Source organism: Pyxicephalus adspersus, chromosome 12, assembly GCF_032062135.1.
Source record: "Pyxicephalus adspersus chromosome 12, UCB_Pads_2.0, whole genome shotgun sequence".
NCBI classification, from domain to species: domain Eukaryota; kingdom Metazoa; phylum Chordata; class Amphibia; order Anura; family Pyxicephalidae; genus Pyxicephalus; species Pyxicephalus adspersus.
The window spans coordinates 43,384,336-43,404,363 of NC_092869.1; the positions used below are offsets into that span (position 1 = coordinate 43,384,336).

The 20,028-nt window shown below is 46.8% G+C and overlaps 3 protein-coding genes across 10 annotated transcripts in view; 1 reads left to right on the forward strand and 2 right to left on the reverse strand.

Moving 5' to 3' along the window:
* TSHR (thyroid stimulating hormone receptor) overlaps nucleotides 1-3,891 on the forward strand; it is a 24,986-nt gene extending 21,095 nt beyond the window's left edge. For both annotated transcript variants that reach the window (XM_072428169.1, XM_072428171.1), the window contains one exon: nucleotides 1,186-3,891. In XM_072428169.1, the coding sequence (XP_072284270.1) occupies nucleotides 1,186-2,584 (1,399 nt within the window). In that variant the 3' untranslated portion in view covers nucleotides 2,585-3,891. The remainder of the gene's footprint in view (nucleotides 1-1,185) is intronic.
* A 2,517-nt stretch (nucleotides 3,892-6,408) lies between these two features.
* GTF2A1 (general transcription factor IIA subunit 1) lies at nucleotides 6,409-14,980 on the reverse strand. The gene is given in 8 exon segments (XM_072428515.1): nucleotides 6,409-6,633; nucleotides 7,891-7,980; nucleotides 8,879-9,190; nucleotides 9,682-9,815; nucleotides 10,116-10,217; nucleotides 10,354-10,597; nucleotides 11,201-11,302; nucleotides 14,825-14,980. Coding segments are annotated over 8 exon segments (1,122 nt in total). The 5' UTR covers nucleotides 14,855-14,980; the 3' UTR covers nucleotides 6,409-6,525.
* Nucleotides 14,981-19,160: 4,180 nt separating this feature from the next.
* Nucleotides 19,161-20,028, reverse strand: part of STON2 (stonin 2) — a 37,458-nt gene continuing 36,590 nt past the window's right edge. For all 7 annotated transcript variants that reach the window (XM_072428511.1, XM_072428509.1, XM_072428513.1 and 4 more), the window contains one exon: nucleotides 19,161-19,757. In XM_072428511.1, the coding sequence (XP_072284612.1) occupies nucleotides 19,674-19,757 (84 nt within the window). In that variant the 3' untranslated portion in view covers nucleotides 19,161-19,673. The remainder of the gene's footprint in view (nucleotides 19,758-20,028) is intronic.

Below are 20,028 nucleotides of genomic sequence, written 5' to 3' on the forward strand. Positions count from 1 at the left end.
TAAGACATCCCCTGAAAATAAGACCCAGGGCATATTTTGGCATTTCAAAAAATATAAGAGAGTGCCTTATAATCGGGGAAACAGGGTAGTAGATGGAGGACCTTATACTTTCTTCCAACCCCATAGTATGTCCCATTTTTCCATGATCTTTGTATTACATCCAACTGCCTCATGCCCCACAAACGGCCGGGTGGTTACTGAAGAGTTCTGGGTGGTGCACCCAGCTAAAAGAGGCTGGGGAGAACACTAAATTGGGATATTAAACACCCATTCATTTTATGGATGAATTTGCTTTGCATTGCAAATATTTCTACTTGTCCTGTATAAGATTGGACTCAACACCTCCTCCATTTTTGAACCTTCCATTGAGACTGGCCAATACATAAAAGGATCAATAGGGAAACTCAAATGGTTGTGGGAGTGGATGTGAAACTTTTAAAATATTGGAGATATAAAGATAACCTTAGCTGCCCATAAACATGTGTCTGTGCATGTTTCTAGTTCTCTCTCTCCAATATTTTTTCCGTTGCATAGTTGGATTGAATTGACTGGAATTTTTCATGGTTTAGTTTGAATATCAGGAGGGGGGGTGGCATAGTTGTCATCTGGGAAAACCATCAGTTCTTCTTTAGTACAGGGCGTTTCTGCAGACCTAGTTTGTGTTGCCCTTAGACAATCAACAGTTCCCATATCTAACTGGGTAGCATGGTGGCTCAGTGGTTAGCACTCTGGCGTTTGCAGCACTGGGTCCCAGGTTGGAACCTCAGCCATGACACTATCTGCATGGAGTTTGCTGGTTCCCCCCGTGTTTGTGTTAGTTTCCTCCGGGTGATCCAGTTTCCTCCCACATTCCAAAAACATGTAGGAAGGCTTCCACAAAAAATTGACCTTAGACTGTATTAAAGACATATGATTATGGTAAGGACTTTAGATTGCGAACCCCTTTAGGAGACCGCTAGTGACATGACTATGGACTTTGTACAGAGCTGGGTAATCGTCGGCGCTGCCTAAACACTGTGTAATAAAAAAATTACTATACCGGGCACAGGCAAACTATGGCCCATTGGGCATTTTTTATCCATTGAGCACCAGAGAAAGTTGTGCCTCCATTAGATGAAATGTTTTTTCTGATATTCACACTCTGTAGCCCACCATTTTACTTTTGTATTTGGTTCCCCCTTGCAGTGTGGTGGATGCCCTTCTATGCAATCAGACGTCTCTGCAGAACACCCACAAGAAGCGTTCTTTGAGGACTTACGTTGGCATCGGCCCCTACTACCAAGATTACATGGACGGGGATTCTGACCAGACTGAAAATAATAAATTCACTGACTTTCACAGCAGCAGGCACTACTCTGTCTTCTATGAGGACCAGGGGGAGGAAGAAGTGGGCTTTGGGCAGGAGATAAAGAATGCCCAGGAACATTATACCCATGCTTTTGAGAGTCATTATGAGTATATTCTGTGCGGCGGCAATGAGAAGCTGGAGTGCACTCCCAAACCCGATGAATTCAACCCATGTGAGGACATTATGGGATACAACTTCCTGCGGATCGTGGTGTGGTTCGTCAATCTCCTGGCCATTTTGGGAAATGCTTTTGTTTTGTTCATCCTGGTCACCAGCCATTACAAGCTGACAGTACCTCGCTTCCTGATGTGTAATTTGGCTTTTGCTGACTTCTGTATGGGCATCTACCTTCTCCTCATAGCCTCAGAGGACCTCCACACCCGCTCCGAATACTACAACTACGCCATAAACTGGCAGACAGGAGCAGGCTGTAACACGGCGGGGTTTTTCACCGTCTTTGCAAGCGAGCTCTCCGTTTACACCCTGACAGTAATCACTCTAGAGCGCTGGTATGCCATAACTTTTGCCATGCGCCTGGATCGCAAGATTCGCCTCAGACATGCCTCGTTCATCATGCTGGCTGGGTGGGCGTTTTGTTTTTTTCTGGCTCTTCTGCCATTGGTTGGGATTAGCAGCTATGTAAAAGTCAGCATCTGTTTACCGATGGACACAGAGACCGTGCTGTCCCAGGCGTACATCGTCTTTGTTTTGATGCTCAACATCATAGCATTCTTTATAATCTGCGCTTGCTACATTAAGATTTACATCACTGTCCGAAACCCTCACTACAAATCTGGAGACAAAGACACCAAAATCGCAAAGCGTATGGCCATTCTCATCTTCACAGACTTCCTCTGCATGGCACCAATTTCCTTCTACGCCTTATCCGCCATCATGAACAAGCCGCTCATCACCGTCTCCAATTCCAAGATACTTCTTGTGCTCTTTTACCCCCTTAATTCCTGCGCCAACCCTTTCCTTTATGCCATCTTTACCAAGGCCTTCCGAAGGGATGTCTTCATCCTCCTCAGCAAGTTTGGCATCTGTGAACACCAAGCCCAGGTGTATCGCGGACAAACCGTGTCGGCAAAGAACAGCAGCGGCTCCTATGGTCAGAAAAGCAACAGCGGCACCGGGCAGACCCTGGCCAAGGTTCCGGACTTCCTCAGAAAAAAACAATGTGTGGCAGGGACTCAGTCAGCCCTACTGGAAGACGTCCGCCAGACGGTGTTGTAAACTCCTAACAAAACATTTGCAGTGCCTGGTACTAATTTGTAGTGCAGGTTTAGGGTTTCCTGATGCATTATCAGAGACGTAGGATTGGCTAAGAGTGAACATGTGATCAGATGATGGATCAGACGCTGTTCTGTAGGGACATTGACAATAATACATTTCATGAGGAGCCCAATGTTTGGGTTTGTGCGTTGGACGGCGTTAGCAGGCTCTATGACAGATCTCGAGAATGAATCAACAAGGATCCTACCAGCAGATACCCAACACAGAAAAACAGAATCTTCAAGCCTCAAATTATGCTGAGAGGTGGAAATTGAGGACACGATACTTTCTGTAAATATCCATTAAAGCTTCACAGAAAATGGAATTACTAAAAATAAACTTTTTCCATTTGTTTTACTGTCTTCATAACGTTCTTTTCCCCCCACCTCAGACATCATCCTCCCATGAATGGCCACCTTGATTGGACAGCATCCTGCTGAGGGGTACAGATTATCCATATACAATTTCAGCTGCACAAATTTATTTTTCCGTAAGAAAAATAAAATCCAACACCCTCCTTTCCAAACGTCTGGCTGAGGTTATATTGTAGTCATGTGTCTCCCGAGTGGTGAATTTCTATCAGCCACTGGAGCTCAGCTCTCGGGAATGGGAGACGCTTCCTGGAAATGGAAGGTATGGAAGGGCGGCATTTCATCAGATTTCACATCAAGCTTAAAACAGCTCCAGATATGACAAGAAAAAATATATATTGATTTAGAATTTCATCTGCAGGTGAATATGGAATGTGCAGCAGCTCGCTGATACAGGCCAGATGCTGTCTGTATATAGTGAGGGTCGTTGTCTGTACAAAGTGCTTCTGTGACTACTGATATATGACAAGGTAGATCCAACGAGGAGAGAATATCTACACTGGCCAATCAAATTTAGCTTTAAATGTCATAAATCAGCCAATGAAAGTTATTTTACATTTAAAGCTAAATTTGATTGGCCAATGTGGATATTGGGTCCACTTTGTCATATATCAGCCAATGAGAGAGTTATTTTACAACGTGGACCCAAAATAGGGGAGAATATCCACACTGGCCAATCAAGTTTAGCTTTAAATGTATTGAAACTGTAATTGGCTAATATTTGACAATGTCGACCCAACAAGGAGAGAATATTCACACTGGCAAATCAAATTTAGCTTCAAGTGTAAAAAAAACTTTTATTGGCTGATATAAGTAACAATTAAGGAGACCATACACTGTTCAGTATTTTTGATATAAAGGATGTTTTATAAAGACAAAGAATCAAAGTCTATTAAAAACTATTTAATCAATATAATAATTGCACATTGGTTGAGAATTCACATTCTTTTGTCAATTAAATAGGGCAGGGTGTTGGCAGGGGTTGAAGGGAAAGCAGTGAATGATTATTTGTTGGTGGTGGGGAGTCTTGGAATGGGTGCTTCGTGACAACCACCAGCCAATAGAAGCCTTCCCCACTGTATTTTGTAACAAAATTATGCCTGGTGCGGAGTGCTCCTAGTGACTGGGGGTGTCAGGAATCGCCCCCTGCTGTTTTCTTGGAGAACTCTTTCTGATTGATATTCAATCATTGTTCATTGTGGTGATCAAGGTTAATGATCAATACCAATGTTTATTTTTTATGTTTATGACCTTCTGAATAAATTCTCTCTACACAACCTGTCACACAAAGTCAAAGTCTTAGACAGGAAATGAAGCAGAAAGAAGTAAAAGTAACAAAACAAATATTTTGCAGCAATGCTCATCTGTTTGCACCAATGTGCAGTGATACGTATACTGCCTCCCTCAGAATCTGCTCAAATCCTAGATATAAGAACCCAGTGGACATAGTTGATACAGAGGAAGACAATTTATTCCAGCAGGGGAAAAATTCCTTCTTAGTTCCCTATGGAAGATGTTCCCTGGATCAACAGTCACTGTTATCACTTCCTGTTCTTATTTGACAACGCTACTCTTTTACCCCTGAATGTTGTCACCTGACATCATCACTTTCCTCTCCGTCACAGGTCAATGGTATATGAAAGAGTGAATCCCCGGCATCCCGTCAGATGTCGCTGCTCGTATGTGTGCAATGACACAACTGATTAATAGATTGCAAATCCAATCTGCACCATCTCAGTCTCAGCAGGGAGGGGACATTTCACTGCACAATCTGCCGATCATTGGTTTCATTGCAATGGTAAATCATAAAATAAAATTTGCACTGCGTTTTTTTTCTATTTTGTTGTGTTTAGAATATGAAGAGAAAAATTTGGGACCACCAAAAGAAAACTCCCACCCACTAATAAATCTGTCTATTTCTGTGTGTTAACAAATCGCAGTTTTATAATAAATCCACAGCTAAAATATATAAAATTGCTCCATTGGAGGATCTCCAATGTTCAATGTGTACAAACAAAGTCACCCCACCAGCTAAATGCTTACATTAACAAGGGATTATGGATGCTCTGCTGCTTTGCAAACCCATATGAGATGCTTCTGAGGTGCATTTGACCTGTTTCTGCCCTGCAGGCGATTTGCTTCTGAGCTGCATAAGGCTGATTTGAGCTGCTTTTGCCTTCCCATTGACTTGTCAAATGGAAAAGCATTTCTGACATATAGAGAAATCAGTGCACATGGAACTGGTGGCCATAATGGTTTCATCCTTTGCAAGTCAGTTCTTGTGGTAGCTATTTTTTCCAAGCTAAGTGTAATGGATTACCAGGGTCTGTAACCCCATAAAGAGCCCTACAGGTCACTGTGCTTTAGTGCAGCACTATAGGAGGCCCCTAATGATCATAACACCTATGTTGGGGCCACTTTCGTGAATAAAGCAGAAATATTGAACAGTTCTGTCTTCCTGCACCGACTCCGCAAATGTTTATCATGAGATCTGATCTGTCCATGGAGTCCCTATCTTCACTATCTCATTCCTGGACAGCGGTGGGTATAGGAAGGGCGTCCGTTGTGCGTCACGCAGTTTGATAACGCAGGTGGAGGCCATGTTGTGATTTTAGCCGCCAGTGTTTGGGGTCACTGAGGTGTGAATGTCCTGCAGACGTCACGAGGGGAGCCGTTCACTGTGCTCAGGGCCACTCAGCCGTCCAGGACTCCCATTAACCCCTTATGGCAGGTGGGGCCTGTGGGCCGATCGCCAAAAAATATTTACCGACGTTGCTGCTAGGATTTCATTTAACCTTTTAGGGACCCGAGCAAAGTTTACACTCTGTGCTTACAAAGGAGGAAAATAATAAGAGACGTACACCTGAGAACAGGTAATCAATTTCGGGGGCCTGCAGATTGATCAGCACTGCTCCATAGAGATGTGGCTGCTCCATTAATAGATCTTCTCAGCCTCTAGTTAGGATGTGAAATGCATTAGAGACATGTTGTCACCTACCCTCCTGTATGATATCCTGGCAGCAGTGGTCTGCATGGGCGTTTGTACATATATAAATATTTGTACATCAAATGACAATGATGAGGCTCCATTCATCCTGCTAGAAATGGCGATTCCCAGAGGCCGCTCCTCACCCCTTCTATAGTTCAGGAAGGAGAGAGACGGACAATTCCCATCCAGTGGGGTCACCGGATCAACTAACAATGAGAACCTTCACTTTGTTTGCTGCCTCTTCTGTTCCAAAACCTCTCCAACCAAAATACATTCCTTTATCTGGCCGGCCTGGAAACAGCGAGCTTTGTGCTCACTGCCATTAACATTACTGATGAAAGGGCCCCTGAATGGAGGCCACGGAAATCACCTGGCTGGGGCCACAGCACTGGCTGTCCTGGTATTTCTTCCTCCTGGACATCTTCTTGTACCAGGGAAAGGGGCTTTTCCCCTTTTGTCAGGATTGGTTTCAGTTTAAAAAGTCATCATACGGCTCCCCCTCCCTCTATACACCCTTCATTGGATGTGTTGGGGTGGGGTGTTCACCACTCTGCATCGCCGATGGCTTTAGAGAAGACAAAGTCACGGCCGTTCAGGTTCATAATGCCGTCCTTGAGATGAAATTTCCACTTGTTTTTACTCCTGTGAATCTGGAAGAAAAAAAAAAAAAAATCAGAAATGACAAATCTACAAAATCTACACACTAATGGTAATAAAAGACACAGCAACAAATATAAAGGTATTTCAAGAGGTTTTGGTTTACTGAAGTCTAACTGGTTGCTCCAGGTTACCACCCTGAACAGATCACTGCTCTTTGTAATGCTCCACTGACACAAGCAGGGTTTACAGCTGACTGGAATAGGCTCAACGCCAGCCACTCATCCTGCAAAACACACAAGGGGGGCGGGCGGCGGTGTCCTCTTCTGAGAAAGGTCAGTGCGGTCAACCCGACTAAACTATTTTATAAGTGAACATCCAAATGCCATTAGGATCTTGGTTTGGGCACTTCCTGTTTTAGGGTGAACACACACTGTCTCTTCTTTTTAACTATCAGTATACACCCCCTCCAGAGCTGCAGACATGAATGCAAACAGGCTGCAGGAAATAAGGACCACACATACAGCAATGTATGTGTGACCAAAGACCTGCCCTGTCCAATCAGCAATATGGGTTTACCGTACTGATCAGTAAATCAGCTGACCTGGATCGGATCAATATGATGAATGTTTTAGTACGATGAATGTTTGCAAATTCCCAATAATACATTTGTTGCTGGAAATTCCCTGAAGAAATCTGCTGCCATCTGCTGGTGGAATGCTATTACAGCTGGAGGCACCAGCATAAAGTGTGCACTGCCTGCATGCTAACCTCAGGACAAACATCTATTATTATTATTACACAGTATTTAAATAGTGCCGACTTATTACACAGCACTTTACAAAGTCCCTAGTCATGTCACTAGCTGTCCCTCATCTACCTACCTATCATAGACAGTCTAAGGTCAATTTTGGGGGAAGTCCATGAACCTAACTGCATGTTTTTGTGATGTGGGAGGAAACCAGAGTACCTGGAGGAAACCCATGCAAACACGATAGAGAACCTGCAAACTCCATGCAGATAGTGTCCTGGCCAAGATTTGAACCTGGAACCCAGCGCTGCAAAGACCACTGAGAGGTACTAACCACTGAGTCACTGTTTTGTCCGCATATCTGTGCTCTGCCATCTTCACCAAGGATCACAGATTGTCCTTCAGCCATCAATGAGACCAGACAACCCCCCTTTCCCCATCAACTAAAGTCAGGTATCTCTGACACCCCCCCAATCCAACTTCAGGTATACCCACCACCCCCAACCAAGGCCAGACATCTCCTCTAAATTTGCAAATGAGCTGTGCTGCATGTCCTCACCTTATCATATTGGCACACAACGACATTCTCTGTATCAAACAGCTCCTGACCCTCCTCGTCACTGACGTCATCTTCACTGTTTAGGGGCTCCTAGAGAAGGACAAGGAAAGTAAAAAACAACAGTCAGGTCAAAAAACAAAACAAAACGTTATCTAAATGTTTTTTGTGTGGTCAGTCTGAACGTTAATTATTATTTTCCATGTTAATCCTTGAACAGTGACACGAGACGAGCTGTGAATATGGAGGGGTTGGGATATGGTGGAATTGAGAAGACATTTTCTTGCTGCTACAAAAACTATTATTATAGTATTTATATAGCGCCAACATATTACACAGTGCTGTACATTAAATAGGGGTTGCAAATGACAGACAGATACTGACAGTGACACGGGAGGAGGAGAAGACCCTGTCCAGAGGAGCTTACAATCTAAGAGGTGGGGGAAGCAACATACAATGGGAGGGAGATATGGAATGGAGGGGTAATAGTAATAATTTAAGAGACAGAAGAAGACGGGTAGGTGGGGTTGAAGCATTGGGTTTTAAGGGCTCTTTTAAATGAGCAGAAAATAGGAACAAGCCGAATAGGACAAGGAAGACCATTCCAGAGAGTCGGGACAGCTCAGACAGAAAAGTCTTTGTGTGTGTGATGAGGTTATGAGTGAGGAAGTCATTAGTAGGTCATTAGAGGAGTGAAGAGAGGATTTGTGTATCAGATAGGTAGGTGGGACAAGAACTGTGGAGGGATTAGAAGGTAAAGCACAGGAGATGAATTTGATTCTAAAGTGAAATGGAAGCCAAAGAAGAGAACTACAAAGAGAGGCAGCTCTATATTGTATCGGAAAGTAGCACTGTTGGTAAAACTTCTAGAGCAAAGGGAAAAGATTATTGGATTGGATAAACATCCTTTCCCTTTATTACTGAGCATGGTATGACATGCCCGGCCAAGTTCCGGGGCTGAAGGTTATAACAAAACTTGTTGGGTTTTTACCTCCTCCACCTGGCCATCTTCTCCATCCTTCTCCTTGTCCTCCTCCTCTTCATCATCGTAGTCCTCATCTTCGTCCTCATCATCCTCAGATGAGGTGTCTCCAGCTCCGTCCACTTGCAGGACAAGGGGAGCCTGCTGTTGCCCTTGCTGGGGCTGCTGGGGATTGGCTACAGAAAGTTGCCCCTGTGTAGGAGCCTGCGGGGCGGACACAGTGGTTGGGATGACCTGCTTGTTCCCAGTAAAGAGGATCTGCTGTGGCTGGATAATGACTCCGGTCTGCTGGGGCAGTCCACCTGGAAGCGGCGCCAAAACCTGCAGAGAACAGGAGAAGGTAAAGGCCACATGCCAAACACACAACTGCATCATAAAGGGTACCTGTCATACACTATGGCTGCCCCCACACCACTTCAAATCCTTAAAGATAGATAGCCAAAGGAAAAAGGTTTTAAATGTATCTTTACCCAAACAAGATTGGAGTCTTTACTAGGACTTTGCTACCACCCACCCACCCACCCACACATTCTTCCATGGCAGAATCCTGCGGAGATACCCCAGACTCTGCTCTTAGTAATATTTGCTGCCCCCCCCTCAATTCTTCATATAATTCTATAGAAAGTCCAACATTCTACAGGTGTCACCCAGAGTGCTCCACAGTCACAATCAGGGAAAACAGAAAGAGTGCAGCTCCCTATGCCCGGGATGATCCCCACATCAAAAAGGCTCAGTGCCACAAAGCCAAGCCTACACTTAGGGGTAGTTTTTGTGGGGGGGGGTCTGCTGAACATGAGTTAATGGGACATCACCTGCTGTATGACCGGAGCTTGTACCCCTCCAGGCTGCATCTGTGGAATCATTTGCTGCTGTAGAACCATCGGCTGCTGGGGTTGAAGAATATATTGTGCACCATTGGCAGCTCTCACCACCTGAAGCAGCTGACCTGCAATAGGGAAAACAGGAGAAGTCATTAGATCATAAATCAAACCATAAACATTTCAAGTTGCAAGTGGTAAGACCCCGGAAACCAACTTAGACATCACAGGAGATTAGGTTAGGAAGATTGCCGTGTCAATTGTGGGCCCTTCCACCAATATAATAGACAGTGCCCAAAGGCAGATTCTGGATAACAAAGTCAGTAATCTAGCACGAAGTACTGAAATTTCACATCCAGCTCCCAAATTGGCATTGCCAGCTTCTTTACCAACTGCAGGACTGCTAATATAGGCCATGCTATGCTTACCGGAATTGGTTATAAGTTGCTGCACAGGCGTCACACCAGCGGGTAGCGCCAGGGTGGCTGCTGTAGCCGCTGCACTCTGCAACCAGCAGGAGGAAGGAGGTCCTGATTTCTATATATAGATAGAATTGTGGGGTCACCATCACTAGAGGGGTCACCAGCAGGAGGTCCTGATTCCTCCATACAGATAACATTGAGGGGTCACCAGCAGGAGGAAGGAGTTCCTGATTCCCCCACAGACAAGCTCTGGGTTCTGTAATGTGTACAATCTGATTGCAGGGTGTGGACAGACCTTGGTGTGTGGCTGGTATGAGGACTTGCTGTGCTTGAGTTTGATGTGCCGCCGTCTGCTGTTGCTGCGGGTGAGGCTGGACGTGGTGCTGCTGATGCTGATGCTGTTGTTGCTGCGACTGCAGTAGAAGCTGTTGTTCTTCAGAATGAAACCCATCCACCGCCTTCGACTGCATCAGCTTATTCTCCCAGAGCTGCAATACACAAAGACGGTCAGGTTACAGAACTACAAGTCTCACCATGCCCTGCTAGACGCCAGCTTGTATTATGTGCTGGAGATGGGCACATATTAAAGGCTGGGTGCACCTAAAATGAAGATTTCTGGGTTTGGTACATGTAGGAGAGGTAATGCTCTGGTTTACAGACTAGGTGGCCCTTATTAAACCAGCGGCTGTGTGCCCAGGAGTGCCAGACATCTATGACATGTGTGCCTAACATCCGTACCACGCTACATACTATGTTGGTGCTTTATTACTAAAAGGACTAAAGCCACAAGTGCTTTCCTAACAATCCCTACAGATGAGGATATGTGGCCCCCAAAGTCTATGTGAAGGGCCCTTGCAGTCCTCATACTCCGGCACTGCCAAGGTGAGATCTCTGCCACCTCAGACCCAGGGCTCTGCAAAGGTTTTATAATATGGAGAAGGAAACCATCAAATTGAGACACCCCAAAGTGGGCGGGGTGAAGAATGGATCCGGGAACCAAGTTGCTAAGAGTAAGAAAAATCAGAAAGTGACTCCGCCTACTACCCAGCATTAACCAATGACGTTGGGGTGGTCCAGTCCCTTACACTTACCGTCTTGAGCTCCATCAGAACCTGCTCATCGACTCCCTCGTCCAGGAACAGCTCCCGCACGTCATTGATAACATCCTCAATCACCGATCTGTACAGTTTAGGCTGCAAGAAAAAAAAAAAAGCAAAGACTGAATACTACAATCATACAGACAAGAACTACAAACCCCCTCCCTCACCATGGCTGTCAGATCCAAACTATCAATTCTGTTACTGTAAAGCCCCCCTCCCTATACGGCTGATGAATGGCCGGTGAAGTCTCCTCAGCTAATCAGCCTTTATATTGGATCGGAATTATCAATAATAAAGAGACCCAGTCACGGTGTCAATTAAAGAGGAAACGATTCCTTTACTAATCCCCACTCAACGTCCCAATAGTCATGACAAATAGATGGCACCAGTTATGGGGGCCAAAGACACTTCCAGGCCCTGAGGAAATGCCGCTTGCACTGGCGGAATGTGTCGGCTAATGGAATGGGAGAATCGTCTCGATCTGTCTGTTATCCCCCCGGTGGGAACTTCCAGATTTTGATTGTACACCAGCAGAAATCCCCTTGGTCAATACTTATTTTCACATGAGTCACATGAGGTGCCCCCTCCCAGCCTGAACCTTTTAAAGTGGCTATTGTACTAAATGACAGCCTTGGTATTATTATATTATTATTATTGGTATGGATTATATCACCCCATCACATACTGCACAGGACCAGGGGGACCTGTGCACTCATTCAGGTTTGTGACCTCATGCAGGCAGACCTGGGGTCACTGTTCTTGTGCCTTCACTAGAAGCATGCTTGTTCCAGGGCTGCCACTAAGTAACAAGGATTCCTCACCCTGTGCCAATTCTGGGTGGTCTGGTTTGGCGACCTCCTCTGGACACAGCAGGTACTACTGCTCCCTCAGGTGTGCGGTGGTGGTCATAGTGGGGGTTCAAATAACCTGAAATTCTAGGGCTCCCTCTAGTGGAGCCATCGGACTGGTCACACCATTGGGTTTCTGGCGTCATCACCAAACCAACCCTCCCCAAGTCACGCAGCAATGGTGCAGCAGCCGGGTATTCAGGTTTATAGAACGTCTGCACAGTACCCCCCATATACTGCACCCAAATAAAGGAGGGGTGGGGTAACGTCTGAGGCTAGAAGAATGCGACAGCCAATAATAAAAGACCAATCAGCAATCTGCCGCCCGTTCACCATTTCTGCAGCACAATCACCCCAGGCACCTCCAATCTGAGAGCGGAGAATGCTCTGTACATTGCGCCATTAGCACTGATCCCCCTAGGAGCTGCACTGTGTACAGAGGAGGTGACAACCAGCACAGCGACTGCACCTCCCTCCCATTACTGCTATATAAAGCCAGCAATGTCGGATGGGGGGAGGATGGAATGCTGACGTCAACAGTGCAACCTCCCCCTCCCCACCGCCTGTATAAAGAGAGCTGCTATGGCTGTGTGCAGGCAGGAGGCTGGGAGCGCGGGCTGTGTGCTGCACAGACCGCATGCCGAGCACCGGCTGCTTGTGTAATATATTACCCCCAATAATAATTACATATTCCCCCCAATAATAATTACATATTCCCCCCAATTAATAATTATATTCCCCATCCCTATAGATATATATGTTATTATACAGTATTTACATAGCGCCAACATAATACACAGCGCTGTACAAAGTCCATAGTCATGTGACTAGCTGTCCCTCTAAGGAGCTCACAATCTAATGTCCCCACCATAGTCCTATGTCATTAATACAGTCAAAGGGCAATTTTGGGGGGGAAACCAATTAACCTAACTGCATGTTTTTGGAATGTGTGAGGAACCGGAGTACCCGGAGGAGACCCACACAGACACGGGGAGAACCTGCAAACTCCATGCAGATAGTGTCCTGGCCAAGATTCAAACCTGGGACCCAGCGCTGTAAAGGCCAGAGTGCTAAACACTGAGCCACCGTGCACCCCCCATATTTATATATCCCCCCCCCCATAGATATTTATACATTGTATTCTCTTCCCATACATTGTATACACCGGATGCAGCACTGATACATTGTACACTGTTGTGGCCCTGACATTGTTCCTGTGCTGGGTGACCACACTACCGGGGTCCTCATAGAACCAAGAGGAAGGTAAAGGGGCTCTCATAGACCTAGGATTATATAGGGGGCCCGTATGTACACAAGGCCCAGGGATTATATGGGGACCCCTATGTACACCAGGCACAGGGATTTTATGGGGGCCCCTATGTACACCAGGCAAAGGGATTCTATGGGGGCCCCTATGTACACCAGGCACAGGGATTCTATAGGGGCCATATGTACACCAGGCACAAGGATTATATAGGGGGCCCTATGTACACCAGACACAAGGATTATATAGGGGCCCCTATGTACACCAGGCACAAGGATTATATAGGGGGCCCTATGTACACCAGACACAAGGAATATATAAGGGCCCCTATGTACACCAGACACAAAGAATATATAGGGGCCCCTATGTACACCAGACACAAGGATTATATAGGGGCCCCTATGTACACCAGACACAAGGATTATATAGGGGCCCCTATGTACACCAGGCACAAGGAATATAAAGGGGGCCCTATGTACACCAGGCACAGGGATTATATAGGGGCCCTCATACACACCACAGGCACAAGGGTCCTAATATTTCCCAGTTACGTAGGATGGACTCCTTCCAATATACAAACTGGGGCCCCTGACCTGTGAAGGGGACACACACAGGGGTTTATACCACGGATATGAATTGGAAGTTGATGATGTGTTTCCATGGAGCCCCAATGTTTTCCCCTCAGGCCGTTGTTCAGGCAGAACCGACCAATCAGCACCGCTCACTAGACAGTGCCCCATCCCCCAACTATGGTTGGTGGAGAAATCTCCCATCCTGCCATTCCCCTGTTACCCCACCATGGGGATGAGGGGCCCCCAGTGATCAGACACCTCAGGGGGAACTCACCACTCAAATGGAGAGTAGAATACCATACAGGGGGGTACTGATCATTACTGGGGCCCCCAGCTATGGCACAGCAAGGGGCCCAACACAGACAACACCTAGGGGGACCAAAGATCAGGATTGGGGACCCCACAGGGCCACTACCACCGCATGGCTCACTAATAAAGAATCTACATTTCAGGACCACAAATACTTGCCAGGGGGCCCTCTTATCCTCATCCACCTTTCATTACCTATCTACCAATCTTTGGGGCCCGGGGTCACTTCCTCTGTATTCCCCCCACCGCACACTCCAGGGCCCAATATTGGGCTCCTGGGGCCCATCTCTCTTGCTATGAGGTTTTGCCCCATATCTATTGTCTCCAAGCTTCAGGGGCCCCAAACTCCTCTATTACACACTCCAGGGGCCCATCCACCCTCCTTACATTCTAGGGACTTCAATCATTACCTGAGATTCCCCTTTTCAGGGAACCTCAGCTGTGTGGGCCCCTGGATTCACCCACCACACACACAACATGGGCCCCTGGATTCACCCACCACACACAACATGGGCCCCTGTACACGCACTGTTGAACACTCAGGGGCCCGGGGCCCTCATATACAGCCCATCGAGGAACCCCTGAACCCCATACCCCCCTATAGGTCTCTTAGGCTCCTTACCACGGGGTTGGCGTTGCCGGGGGTCGCCATGTCCCGCAGTGAGCCCGGCGCTCCGACGCTCCGCTCTCCTTTATATACCGATCCGGCCGCCCAGACCAGCCGCGGGATGACCAAGCTCTCGCGAGAACTCCGCCTCCAGGGGTGTGGCTTGATCGAATGAGGAGGATGGACAACGAACAACTGGAAACCCGATCACGCCCTGTCCATGGCGCAACAGCCCCACCCACCCTGTACAGGAAGCCCCGCCTTTTTTAAATTGCCTTACTATGGAAGACTAACTCATTCCCGCCCCCCCAGAGAGATAAACCAATCAGTAATTTGTATGACTCCGCCCCAGAGAGATAAACCAACCGGTGATTGGTTGAATTCTGCGCCACAAAGGAATAAATCAATTGGTAATTAGTTTGTCCCCGCCCCCAAAAAGAGATAAACCAATCGGTTATCACTATGTCCCCGCCTCCCAAAACGATAAACCAACCGGTGAGGGCTAAAATTCTGTCCTGCTGCCTAATTATAACCTCTTCCTGTGTGGTACCTAAACATCCCTGCCCACTCCCCCATGGCAGACATTAGGGGTTCCCTGCATTGTGTAGTCCCCATTTCGGTGTTTGGGGCTGATTGCAGTAAATGCCCCCAGAGCAATCACGTGACTTCCTGATCTGTTCCCTGAAGTGTAATGACAGGTCCTCTTTAATCCCTGGATGACCCCCCTATTCCCATTAAACCAGGCTGGAACTATAAAGAGAACCGGTCATTTCTAATTTGATGACTGAGCCAGGAAGGTTGCTGGCTGTCACTTGTTTCCAGGGCAGAAGCAGGCGAGGATCCCCAGCAATGTATAATATAAGTCAGAGCCCCACCTTGAGTCACATGATCAGCTCCAACCTTGTAATGGGGAACATATGCACCCCCGGCTAACCTGGGGGTGAATGAACTGGCCAATGATGCCGTGGATGCCAAATTCCATATAGAATTTGAGCTATGTATATTGCAGGGTACCTTTCCTTAGAGGTAGCGGCTGTATTAAATTTCTTTTTTACCTGGTGATCCTGCCAGTAATCCCCTTCCTGTCCTACGGTGACAACGCCTACTCACTGAATTGTATCTGTGGGGGAAGAAGTTGTCACCCAAGCTGGATTAGGTTCAATAGATTCAGCAGGGAGGCGGGGCTTATACTGTTCTGACCGCAACCACACTACCTGGACTACAACCCCCACAGTGTGCATGTGGTTCTCTTGCAAGGGATCTGGAAGGAGGCGGAGCCAGTGTAAGCTCCAATGAGAACAGCTGAAATTGGCTGTGGATCCATCGATCACATTGATTGGTGATCACTATGACTTGAGATTTTACGTCAGTTGGAATTCTCCGGCTTGGTGACAGGTTCTCTTCCGGGAGGGGGCTGCATTGGTGGGAAGGGTCCCATTTTAGCAGTGATCCCCCCTCAATATTAGAGATTAGTAGGGACCCCCAGAGAAAGGAGAGGGGACACCACAAACTTTATTTTGTACATCAGCAGGATATTAAATCAACAAGTCTCAGGCCACACCCCCTATCCAAATATTGACTTTATTTGTAGTCAACACATGGCCACGCTCACATTGGACCAAAGCCATCCCGTAATGCAGAACACTGCGATGGGCCCGCGTGCCGGATTTTAATGGGGGGAGGGGGTCTGCATTGCATAATTGACTTCATTTGTTTCGTCTCTTGAACTAACAGGTCCCCTTTGAAGAAATGACCCCATTAACCCTTCACCTGCTAAAATATTATTATTATTAATAAACAGGATTTATATAGCACCAACATATTACGCAGTGCTGTACAATAAATATGTTCTGCAACATCCTCTGGGGGGAGCGGAGGGATCACACCGATCCAGTGGGTTCCATATTTTCTAATCATAGATGTACAGACTCCGGTGACACATTGTGGTATTGGGGTCACCAACCACCAGCAACCGGCCCTTTACTTGTTTTCAGTTGGGGTTTCCTTTAAAATGACCCTGTACAGTTTGGGAATTTCCTTTAATTCCCCCTCCCCTTATCACACACTGACCATTGGGATCCAAAGCAGTTGGTACTTCTAAGTATGACCAAGCATGTGACCTGCCCCAAGTGACAGCTCTAGGCCAATCAGCAATTGCCATGACTTGTAGTTAACACAGGGATCTTTTCAGCTATTGGTGGGATCAGTGGAAGAGTGAAATGATGATAAGTATACTCAGCTGAATTTTTTCCGTGGTTCACGTTAAAGCTGAACTCCAGACAAAGCACAGATAACACAGCCGATAGCCCATCTAAAACATTTTTTTTTTGGTATCTGTGCCACTCGGTGGTCGGTGACCAATCTCTTACCAACTGCGGTTCAGCAGTGCAGCCTGGTCAGCTCCCACCCCCCTGGCCTGTGATTGGACAATACAGCTGCAGACTTATGTACTCATCTCTGTGCTCCCTCCTCCTTTCAGCAAGTTCCTTTTCTGCCCATGTGCATGTAGCGCGCCTGATTGGCCCCCCCATACTCTACCTCCCTCTCCCAGTTTTACTGTTCGGGATACTACTAGAGTCAGACACCGAGACAGATTCCGGACCACACTGCGAGCAATGATAACATTTTATTTTTGTACATTCATCAGTTTTTGTATTGGTTCTATCGATGGGCCGGAGTTCAGCTTTAACGTTGTTTGTAGCCGATGTGAAAAACGTGATAAAATCTGACAAGGAATTGAAGATCTGACACAGAAAATATAATTTATATATTGTAATCATCTGCACTGCCATACCTGGGTCAGAGGGTGCAATGCCAGAGATCACCACCAGGGGCTCCTCTATATATATTCAGCACACATGATTGGTGCTCATGTTATCCATCATTGTACAGAAGACACCACAGGGTTTACTCTGCAGGATTGAGGGGGTTCCTGCTGGATTTGTATCGTATTATCGATCAATATAACTACACACGGAGTCATTTACAAGGCAGATCACATGGTACAGAAAATGACATTTCAGTGTTTGGTGTATACAAACTGCCTGCAGTGCCCAATATGAGGGGTTCCCACCATTCCTGTGCTGAGTTCCTGGGTCTGTACCCCAGCTGTGAGGACTTTGTGGCTGGCAGAGGTGCCAGCGGGCATTGTGCTTTGTCAGCAGGCGTGGCAGTGGGGTTCCGGATTCCGGTGCTGATTACAATAAGGTGGGATTGGCATCTATCATGGATGCAGGAGCACGCACACACCACAGCACATGCTACATGCGTGTCACCACTCATACACCTACTCGCCTATTTGCCCGGTGCAAATGTGCTGAGGGCATGTGCTGGAGCTTTCCAGAGTCCATGTGATTCTGTAACATGACATGCGAAAATACATGAAGGGGCCATACTCAGCGAAGTGTGTGAAAATACATCCGGCGCAGGTTTTTTCTGCATTATTCTATGCAGTGGGCAACAACACAGGTGGCACCTGCAGCCTTAAAGGTTATGGCGGTATGTTGGCAGTGGCAGAGTCAGGGGGCAGAGCTTCCAATGACCTTTATGAAATCAGTGCCATGCTGGTGCTGCACAATGCAGAATCTCGATTACTGGTGATGGGGCAGCAGTGCCGCTCGGTTCACCAGCAAGGCAGCGGTTCCACCGAGAGGTCTTGTATTGGCCTTGATACAAATCATCAGTGTGCCCTCCATGTGATATGTCCCTTAGGGCAGGCTTAGATCTTTCATTCTCCATGGGGCTGCTATGGGTACATATAGCATTCTTGAGGCATGGCATGACGAAGAGGTAGCCACACCACAACCTCACCACTAATTTTGGCACTGCCCAGATTTTTTGTTTTCTCTGATTTCTCAGGAGCAGCTCTGATAACTGATAAGCTTGTAAAATATTACTGTATCAGCTGGGACAAGTGACCAAAATGAGAACATACCCCTGGCAGGGGTACAAGGGGCATGAGGCTGGTAGCCACTGGTGCAGTGTGAGGAATCCAAGGATTTGGATTAAGCTGGTGGTGCAGCAATTGCACCCAATGCTGTGTGAACAATCTACCACCCCAGAGCTGTACAGTAGGAAGGGGGGTGAAGTGGTGCCCATTGCCGTACCTCCATTTGGACTTTTATGACGAGGAGGCCGGACCCCAGGGCATTGCAGTGTTTATGGAACAGACGATGCCAGGCTCATGTCAGACACGTACCCATTCACAGCCACACTGCCCCGGTGGGTGTTTGTACACAGAGCAGCCATTGATAAAGGTCACATATAATTCCAGATGAAGTCACCCCGCCACGGGGCCAATCTACAACACAACAATCCTCCAATGCTACAATTACCAGTCAGAAATCTGATGTATCAGTAGATGGTTCAGCCCTTTACTGCAAATCCCTAAATATTCCCTAATAAAATATGAAAATCTTTTGTGCAAATTGTGTCTACAAGAAAAAAAATGTTCCCTGTGTTTCCCGGAGTCACACTGTGCTTGTCGTTGCATTGTCCTGTTTTTCCCAATATTCCCACCCTGGGATACAGCAGAGGACTTTTGAAAAGATCATCTCCGGAGACTTAAAGTCACTGCGGGACCGAAAGGAGTCTGGACCACAGTCTTGTGGTGGCAGATACAAGGTGTGGCCCTCGGAGCTTCACCAACCACCATGTAGGGGCCTAACAACCAGACCTCTGATGTTTCATCCAAAAGGACTCCGGGATAGTCCAGGAATTCTAGAGGAAAGGCCACCAAGAAGTTGTCACCAAATCGGTGAATCCAGATGTGGCTCTGCAATGCATTTGTTCTCTGCAATGCATTTGGCAGGTGCAGGCGGTGCGGTCAGAAGTCATGTGACAGGTTCATCCTCTGGGTATTGGTTTACTGAGTCACACATTCCAGAGGATTATCCACAGCTTCACCGTCCATGTCCGGGGTCAGCGTCTTCTTCTGCTCAATCTCCACCTGGACAGAAGAAAAGGACAACAATTAATGACGACTGATATACCGATATCAATTCATCATCAGAGGGAACGTCATCAATGTAGAGGAAACATCAACCAAATCCACCAGGCCTTGGTGTTCACTGTACAGCACTGCGGTATATGTCAGAGCTATATAAATGTAAAAAAATAGTGTGTGACTGTGGGGGGACATTAGAGTGTCAGCTACTCCGTACAGAGACTGAAAGGACTGGTTCAGTTTTCTCTGTACAACACTGTAGTATATGTCAGAG